This window comes from Camelina sativa, chromosome 18 (genome assembly GCF_000633955.1).
Source record: "Camelina sativa cultivar DH55 chromosome 18, Cs, whole genome shotgun sequence".
NCBI lineage: Eukaryota > Viridiplantae > Streptophyta > Magnoliopsida > Brassicales > Brassicaceae > Camelina > Camelina sativa.
In genome coordinates, this window is record NC_025702.1 from 20,372,620 (window position 1) to 20,382,327 (window position 9,708).

Below are 9,708 nucleotides of genomic sequence, written 5' to 3' on the forward strand. Positions count from 1 at the left end.
AAAAAAAAAAAAAAAAACTCTAATAACAGAGAAGCAGCAGCTTCATGTGTTCTTCTTCTTCTTCGTCTCCAGTCTCCACAACGTTATTATGCTCTCTCTCTCTCTCTACTTACACATCAAAAACCAAACAATACAGGGAAATTTTTGGAGCGTCTGTTTGTATAATTCTCTATGGGAGTCTCTGGTTTGATAATGACGAAAATAGTGACTAAAAATGCCATTTGACTTTAATATATATATATATATATAAACAGAGGAGTATCAATCAAGTGCCTAATCTTTGCTGTTACTTGCTGTTCCAATTCCAAAATATCATTTTTTTTCTTTCCTTTCTTCTTTTTCTTCAATATTATTTAATAGTATATGATTATTTGAAATAATTAGTTCAATTTCTTTGATATCTTTTTGTGATTTGTTTGTATTTTGGGACCCATGATGAAAGCTTATTTCTTTTGCTCTTTTTTTTGTTTTTTTAAATTAATCTTTACTGTTTTTTCTCCATTGTTTTGAAGCTCTTCTTCTTCATATTTTTATTTTTTTTTTGTTTTTAGCTGGCTCTATACAACTAACCCAAAGATCCTCCTCCCTTTTCTTTTTATATTTTTGAAGCTAATTTCTCTTTTATCTTTCTTCTTTTACACTTCAAACAGAGAAATATTCAAAATCGTTTGACAATTTATAGTATTTACTTTTTCTCAATTGTTTGGTAATCAACTTATACATTTATTAGTATTACTTTATGGACAAATATATTTCCTTAGCTATTATTATTAATATGTATATCGTTTGTGTGTGTTGAAAATATTGGATTTAAGTTTAACTTAAATGTTTATTGTTGACAATTGACAAAATAACTTTAGCTGTTCTTTTTACTACATGGAAAGATAATTGTAAAAAATAGCCGTTGAGAGCTTTTTTTCCTTTTATTCCAAGTGAACTTGATTTTTTTTGTTTCTCTGAAAAGAACTATAAATACGTAATTCGTCTGCATCACAAATCTGTTTCTATATCTGTCTGAAACGGTTTTGAACAAGTAAATAATAAATAACCTAATTTATGATCCAACCTACACATTTATTGGTTGTTGTTGTTATAACAACACAACATTTGGCTCATAAAAGTGGCCAACATTATAGTAAATAAATTTAACTACTTTCTTTAAAAACCAAAATTAAATATGTTAGTTGGTGTGATGTGGGGCTCAACAATTGTGTAATTTAATATCGGTAACTATAGTACGATAAGTTATTATAGTCAATATGCATGTGGATCCACACACATACTATATTAGAAAAGAAAGTAAAAAAAAAAATTATCATACTGTATTATTGTTTATTCAGTATTTGGCCTCCCGGTAAGAAATTCAGAATCATCAGATTATACAGTTCAGTACCCTTATACTTTCATAATTTAGAATAGGTAGATATTAAGTTTTGTAACGTGCACGTTATGGATAACTTGTATATTTATTACAAATATGAAATTCGGGATAAATTAATTAATGTAGAAATGAAGGCAAGGGACAAACGTGCATTCGATTGTTATAAGCTTATATAGATATAGGAAGGAGACCATGCTTGATGGTATCAAATCCAAAAATGCTTACTCATGCAATGATTAGTCAACTATCTATCTATATTACATATTCACCCTTGATTAAATCATTTTATTTTGACTATACTCAAACTTTTTCATAAAGTGGCTTTTTCATAATTTTTCTAAATTAGACAAGTTTGAAATTTCCTTTTGACTGTGTGCATAGTTGTATAAACACATACATTAATACATAGAGAATTAGAGATAAACGAAAGAACATAAACTGATGGGAATGTGACGTTCACTTCTCCGACCGTGGAAATAAAACAACGGCAGTGGAGACGCACGTCGCACCCAATTTCAGAATAGTATACAAGAAATATTATATCTTTTGGGCACATTTATTCTTGTAGTGAAAATTTCAATCATATCTCTTTCAAAAATTCCCTGCTATCTTAAACTATGATAGTTTTGAGCTCAAGTTTTGCCGCTAATTTGAAATCTTAAAGTTTTAGAATACCCAAAGTTTCTAACACTATTTTGACCATCCAATTTCACCCACTTGAACTGTATATTAAACAACTCAGTATTTTGAAAGATCTTTCGTTCCAAAAATAGATGATTATCTACATCATATTTGTTGCAACAAGGCAAATAGATATGGAGATGATTTGCATTTGGACTACGTATATTGTTTCCTTACTCTTGGTCCCCATATAATCTTCTATTTATTCTCCAACAACTTCCAAAGTCATAAATAAAACCCTAGAGTTTCTATATCTATTACTCACTCCGTTTCAAAATATAGGATGTTTTAGTTAAAACACGCATATTAAGGAATAGTTACTTTTACAAAGTTAGACCAATTATAAACAAGACTGTATAATATAAAATACAAAATTAATCAAAAAGTTGCATAGAAAGTTGTAAACATCCTATATTATGAAACAAAAATACTTCTCTAAACATTCTATATTATGAAACGGAAGGAGTATTATTATTTATTTGTTAATGTGTTTTTTGTTTGTAATTATTGTTTCCTTTTTTGCCTTGTAATTATTGTTTCAAGTTTATTTATTCTCGAATATTCAATTTATTGATACCTTTTACTATTACGATGATGACCAAGTTTTCACTTTCGAAATGGGACACAGATCGTGGTTTAGATGACCATGCATCAATAAAGTTATATTCAGCTTTGAATATTTTTCATAATGGGATGTTTGGTGAAACATGCACCAACACAACATAAAAAGCCATATAATTAGGGCCTTAGCATAAAGAACGATTATTGCATGTTTTCTTTACTGTCATGTCAGATTGCATATCATTTTCATACAATTGTAGGGATCAGTTCTCAAACAAAAAAGAAAAAACACAAAGAGGATAATTAGCCCAACAATGTTATTTACGTTTTTTTCCTCGTATGTTTGCAATCGTTGCATAATGGGGTTTTGTTTTGGAGAGCGTCTCACATCCACATCTAAATACAAAAAAACACAAATCTCATTTGTAAGGCCCATGGTCTATAAAGTCGGATACATCTTTAAAAGAAATAGGCCCATTAGAAATACGGACGGAAATGACGAAAACACCCTTTAGAAGGAAACAGAGGAGTAGAGTACTCTCAGACTAAGGGAGAAGAAAAGGACAAAAAGAATGGGATAAAGAAAGAGATGAGTGTCAGAATTTGACCAGATTAGACCGGTCGGTACAACAGAGTAAGGACGGCTCTGAACCAGTGTAGACACGTCTTGGGCACATACTTCTCACATGTCTCTCTCTCTCTCTCAAATGTTGGATGCTTTTTTGGTGTGAAAGGGAGTGAAGATTTGCATGCTTCGTAATTCTTTAGCTCTCCGTATCAATTCTTTTACCCGACAGCCTTCGCTTCTGTCTCTTCACAAAACGAATCTCTTCTGTCTCTTTTGACCGTTTTAGCCTCCCACATTTACATTTACAACCCTCTTCTTCCGTATGGATTTGTCTCTCTTTCTCTCTCTCTCTCTCTCTACCTTCCTTAAAGATACATTTGTCTTGTTTCCGCAACGCAAGATCATGTTTACTTGTTTAGTCAGAAGTCCTACGATTATTGTTACTCCTGTCTACTTGGTCTTGTTGTCTAGATTTTTTTTACTTTTTATAGTCTCCTAAACAAGATAAGGTTTATATGACCAACCATAGCATAGAAAATAAAAGAAAACATGGATTTGTGATTTTATATGCATAAGATTGACCATAACACGTAACATTGATCATTTAAGTTGGTCTAATACATACTGCTGTGATTTGATTTTAGTTAGTGTTGTTTCTAAGGTCCTGAACGCATTGATTCTCGTATAGTAATTGTAAGAGCACATCTTCACACACCATAAATCTCTTAGGTCCATAGAGTGTACTAATTTTTTTTTTCTTTTGGGAAAAAGATGACACAACTTAATAACCATCGTAAATAAGGAAATTAGGCTAGTTATAGGAGCCATAAATAAACCCTTTAACAGTATAATGGTTGAATTATTGGGAACTGCTTTACATCAATAAGCTCGCTCCCACAATTTGCCTATTGTTGCCTACTCTCTTCACTCTTCATTTCCCGTAGACACGTACTTTTGACAGACGTTTTTTTTTTTCTTTTTAAATTAAAATCAATGTCATCATCTCTTAAATGGTGTTTGTTTCGACTCATAATAACTCGGAAGTACTACCTAACAACAAAATCAAAACTTAATTTACTTTAATTGGGTTTTCTAGTCACTCACGAATCGCATTTCTGATAACCATGCAAATAATGTCTTAATATTTATTTTAAATCACTTATATGCCAAACAAAAACGTGCGACAGATTATGGATGGAGGAGATTACATGTTTTGTTTGTTTTCCCATAATTTTCAAAACAGAGCCACCTACGTACAGTATAACGAAGAGAGAGAGAGACAGGGCATCTCTTTCTATGTTCACAATAAACCCAACACACTCTGTCAAAAAGCTTCACTCTCTTCTCCTTCCCCATCTCTTGTCTCTCTCTCTCTCTCTTCTCTCCATATAAGGAACCTCTTACTCTCTAAGAAAGTTCCATAACCTCTAACACTTCCAAGCTTCAAAAAGTCTCAACTTTTTCAGCGAATTACCTACCTCTCTTCAAAACATGCCTTCCGAGTTCAGTGAATCTCGTCGGATTTCTAAGATTCCTCACGGCGGAGCAACGGTTGCGACTCCGGTGGATCAGCAAGAGCAGCTTCCTTGCCCTCGCTGTGACTCAACCAACACCAAGTTCTGTTACTACAACAACTACAACTTCTCACAGCCTCGTCATTTCTGCAAGTCTTGTCGTCGTTACTGGACTCGCGGAGGTACTCTCCGTGACATTCCCGTCGGTGGTGTTTCCCGGAAAAGCTCAAAACGTTCCCGGACTTGCTCCTCCTCCGCCGCTAACACCACCGTTGTGGGAAGCCGGAACTTTCCGTTACAAGCGACGCCTGTTCTTTTCCCTCAGTCGTCTACCAACGGCGGTTGCACCGCGGCGAAAGGAAGTGCGTCGTCGCTCTACGGCGGTTTCACCTCTTTGATCCACTACAACGGCGCTGTAAGCAGAAATGGGCCTGATGGTGGCTTTAACGGGCCAGACGGGTTCAGTCTTGGGCTTGGTCACGGGCCGTATTTCGATGACGTCAGATTTGGGCAAGGAATAACGGTCTGGCCGTTTTCAACTGGCGCTACTGATGCTGCAACAACTACAAGCCACGTTGCTCAAATACCCGCCACGTGGCAGTTCGAAGGTCCAGAGAGCAAAGTCGGGTTCGCGTCCGGAGACTACTTAGCGTGAACATCTTCTCTACTACCTTAGTCGAAGGGTTTCCATCTCTCTTCTTCTTCTTCTTCTTCTTTTGGCTTCTCTACCCTAACTTTGATTAGTGCTACCTTAGTAGCATTTAATTAGTGCTCCCTAGTAGTGTATCTGGTTCTTATTTAGTTAGGTTACGTGTGAACGAAACTACAAATTCAGAGTAACGTTTGTTTGTTTTTGGCTCTAATTAATGTCAGTTCCAACTCTGGGAATCTCGGAAAACAGAACAGTCCAATTTTTATAAAATGCTACTCCGAATTTATATTTAGTTGCTACATTGCGTATACAGAGACAAATAAAAGATAATGACAATCCAGGAACCTTATCCTTTTCATTGTTCAGAAATGTAATGAGGGTTTCTCGAACAAGACGATTACTGTTAGACTCGTACATATCGAGCAGATATGGATGTAGCAATGCTCTAGCCTTGGCCGGAACAAGACTCGACACAACCAAAACATAGAATTAACTGAGAACATCTTTGTGGAAATAAAAGAATGCTATAAAGCTATAGATATACCTTGAAAATACTTTTGAAAATGTTCTCCCTAAAGATTATAAAAAACAGAGAAAATATATGTTCAAGAAGGAGGATATATATACTGTATATTTTATCATCATCATCTAAACGAAACTACAAAAAGACAGAGAAAACATGTCTTGTTTTGCCTCAGATACTTTGGAAGTCTGGGAAACAACGCATCATTTATTCACAATAAATATCTGTAACATAGATAAGGCAAAGAAGGTTATGAGAGGAAGAGGCAAGTGTTGAGTTTATCATATATGTACACAGAGAAACGCAACTAGAAACGTGAAGTTAGGCTGCACCGAGTAACATCAAGTGGATATGTACCTAAATTGAGTAGAAAATGGAATTAGCCGAGCATGGATGGATGGCCACTGTGGAGTATCCTCTTGAACATATCCATCCCAAATGCTGAGTCCGATGAGCTGAAACAAAACTTAACTCAATTCAACACTTTGACAACAAAATATCAAGAAAATTCTTCACACATCTATGTTCGTGGGGATCACTGCACCTAAAGATAAGTCTTAACTGTCCATCGAGACATGATCCAGAAGTACAATCTCTAGAAAACAGTTGGGATAGTGAATAAGTGGAGACTGACGTACCTTGGGATAGTGATCTCAAAAGGGCAGTAGATTACACCATCGTTAATGGGAGGAACATGGTCCTTCTTCTCATTCACGAATTTTATGATTTGGAATAAGACTTCTTGAAGGGATTGCTCAAGCAGTGTCCTACGAGAACTTCTCTCCTCAGACGCCTCTACAGTTATTGGATTNTTTTCCCTCAGTCGTCTACCAACGGCGGTTGCACCGCGGCGAAAGGAAGTGCGTCGTCGCTCTACGGCGGTTTCACCTCTTTGATCCACTACAACGGCGCTGTAAGCAGAAATGGGCCTGATGGTGGCTTTAACGGGCCAGACGGGTTCAGTCTTGGGCTTGGTCACGGGCCGTATTTCGATGACGTCAGATTTGGGCAAGGAATAACGGTCTGGCCGTTTTCAACTGGCGCTACTGATGCTGCAACAACTACAAGCCACGTTGCTCAAATACCCGCCACGTGGCAGTTCGAAGGTCCAGAGAGCAAAGTCGGGTTCGCGTCCGGAGACTACTTAGCGTGAACATCTTCTCTACTACCTTAGTCGAAGGGTTTCCATCTCTCTTCTTCTTCTTCTTCTTCTTTTGGCTTCTCTACCCTAACTTTGATTAGTGCTACCTTAGTAGCATTTAATTAGTGCTCCCTAGTAGTGTATCTGGTTCTTATTTAGTTAGGTTACGTGTGAACGAAACTACAAATTCAGAGTAACGTTTGTTTGTTTTTGGCTCTAATTAATGTCAGTTCCAACTCTGGGAATCTCGGAAAACAGAACAGTCCAATTTTTATAAAATGCTACTCCGAATTTATATTTAGTTGCTACATTGCGTATACAGAGACAAATAAAAGATAATGACAATCCAGGAACCTTATCCTTTTCATTGTTCAGAAATGTAATGAGGGTTTCTCGAACAAGACGATTACTGTTAGACTCGTACATATCGAGCAGATATGGATGTAGCAATGCTCTAGCCTTGGCCGGAACAAGACTCGACACAACCAAAACATAGAATTAACTGAGAACATCTTTGTGGAAATAAAAGAATGCTATAAAGCTATAGATATACCTTGAAAATACTTTTGAAAATGTTCTCCCTAAAGATTATAAAAAACAGAGAAAATATATGTTCAAGAAGGAGGATATATATACTGTATATTTTATCATCATCATCTAAACGAAACTACAAAAAGACAGAGAAAACATGTCTTGTTTTGCCTCAGATACTTTGGAAGTCTGGGAAACAACGCATCATTTATTCACAATAAATATCTGTAACATAGATAAGGCAAAGAAGGTTATGAGAGGAAGAGGCAAGTGTTGAGTTTATCATATATGTACACAGAGAAACGCAACTAGAAACGTGAAGTTAGGCTGCACCGAGTAACATCAAGTGGATATGTACCTAAATTGAGTAGAAAATGGAATTAGCCGAGCATGGATGGATGGCCACTGTGGAGTATCCTCTTGAACATATCCATCCCAAATGCTGAGTCCGATGAGCTGAAACAAAACTTAACTCAATTCAACACTTTGACAACAAAATATCAAGAAAATTCTTCACACATCTATGTTCGTGGGGATCACTGCACCTAAAGATAAGTCTTAACTGTCCATCGAGACATGATCCAGAAGTACAATCTCTAGAAAACAGTTGGGATAGTGAATAAGTGGAGACTGACGTACCTTGGGATAGTGATCTCAAAAGGGCAGTAGATTACACCATCGTTAATGGGAGGAACATGGTCCTTCTTCTCATTCACGAATTTTATGATTTGGAATAAGACTTCTTGAAGGGATTGCTCAAGCAGTGTCCTACGAGAACTTCTCTCCTCAGACGCCTCTACAGTTATTGGATTCGAACATGACAATCACTTCCCACTCTTATATGACAAACGAAGGGTAGTAATTTTTGGAGATGAGAGGGTTGTAAATTCATCAATCTTACCTCCAGGGTCCATAACTAGTTTAGAATGGTGGGACTTGCCGACAGGAGCCTTAGTGGGCTGAAGCACATTAAGATTGATGTACCATTGTTCCCAGTACAACCGTTCGATTTTGTTGGTGAACCAAGACGGCTGTTTGCTTTTGACTTCATAAAATGATAGACATATCTTGGCAATGACACAAAAAAGAAGAAGAAGAAGAAGAAGAAGAAGAGATCATTAACAGCCAAGGATTAGACAATCACATACATAAAGAATATATGATAAGCAACAACCCTATATGCTGCATAAATCCTTGTGCGAGCAGGTAAGAAAGATGCGGTTCACTTATAATCAACTATCTGAATGTACCTGACTTTTCTTGTTCGGGTGTTTCTCAATCCAGCTAATGAATTGGTCAACCTTTTCATCAATTTTCTTCTCCACTTCGATTTCACCGCACTGCACCTGTGACATATATAGGAAAAAAAAGGAAAAAGTCGCCAACATCAAAATCAAAGCATACTCACAATTTTGTAGAAACTCGTAAAACATCTCTTTGTGTATCATAGCTACAAAACCATAGAGGAGAGAAAGAAATTGAAAATCTTACGTATGTAATCTCAAAAAGCTCCAAATCAATATCTTTAGGGCGGATAAGACCAAGCGCACGATGAAAGACAATGGTGTGTAGAATGCCTGCAGCAACGAAACTACACCTTCTCAGATTCAAAAGTTTCACAAAGTAAATCTGAAACTACAACCAATGTCATGGCAATAAGAGAAGATAGTAACAACTACAGAACTGGGAAAGAAAAAAAAAGAAGACAAAAGACAAATCCACAAACCAAATCAGACAACAAATTGCTCGCATATTCAAATTTGTTGTACTCAAGCTAAGAAAGACACCACAGATTTATGCATAGTGTTCTCCAAAACTCCCAATTCGTAGCAATGTCTACAGGTTTAAGACCTAGAAAGAGACCTAATCTGGGATCTTAAACTGAAACAATACAGGTTTGTTTCTATACTAAAAAACAACGAAACTGGATACAGAAGAAGAAGACTTACAGCGCAAAACTTCGCGTATCTCGAAGGATTCCACTTCCTGCGAAAAAAATATCCAAATCAACCCTAAACCAAATCGACACATAGTAACCTTACGATATCGAACAACCACCAAAAAAATCCAGATATAGAATCACGGACTCGATGACTACAAGGATTTGACTGATTTTTTTTTTAGCAAACAAAAAAAAAAAAAAAAAAAAAAAAAAA

The 9,708-nt window shown here is 36.2% G+C and overlaps 2 protein-coding genes across 3 annotated transcripts in view; one reads left to right on the forward strand and one right to left on the reverse strand.

The window, feature by feature from the left end:
* LOC104762868 (dof zinc finger protein DOF5.8-like) lies at window positions 4,448–6,103 on the forward strand. Its single transcript, XM_010486265.2, has one exon. It carries the CDS (start codon window positions 4,683–4,685, stop codon window positions 5,358–5,360), a length of 678 nt encoding a protein of 225 aa, XP_010484567.1. The 5' UTR covers window positions 4,448–4,682; the 3' UTR covers window positions 5,361–6,103.
* Window positions 7,520–9,708, reverse strand: part of LOC104762869 (autophagy-related protein 101-like) — a 2,747-nt gene continuing 558 nt past the window's right edge. Inside the window, exons 2-8 of one of the 2 annotated variants that reach the window (XM_010486266.2) lie at window positions 9,502–9,538; window positions 9,044–9,129; window positions 8,803–8,898; window positions 8,454–8,619; window positions 8,192–8,348; window positions 7,911–8,008; window positions 7,520–7,777 (exon numbers count right to left, since the gene is read on the reverse strand). In XM_010486266.2, coding sequence (XP_010484568.1) covers window positions 7,933–8,008; window positions 8,192–8,348; window positions 8,454–8,619; window positions 8,803–8,898; window positions 9,044–9,129; window positions 9,502–9,538 — 618 coding nt within the window. In that variant the 3' untranslated portion in view covers window positions 7,520–7,777; window positions 7,911–7,932. Of the gene's footprint in view, window positions 7,778–7,910; window positions 8,009–8,095; window positions 8,115–8,191; window positions 8,349–8,453; window positions 8,620–8,802; window positions 8,899–9,043; window positions 9,130–9,501; window positions 9,539–9,708 lie in introns of those variants that run through there. The other variant, XM_010486267.2, reaches the window with a different exon arrangement.

Coding starts and splice junctions, on each gene's coding strand:
- LOC104762868 (XM_010486265.2), top strand. CDS start 4,683: ATGCCTTCCGAGTTCAGTGAATCTCGTCGGATTTCTAAGATTCCTCAC.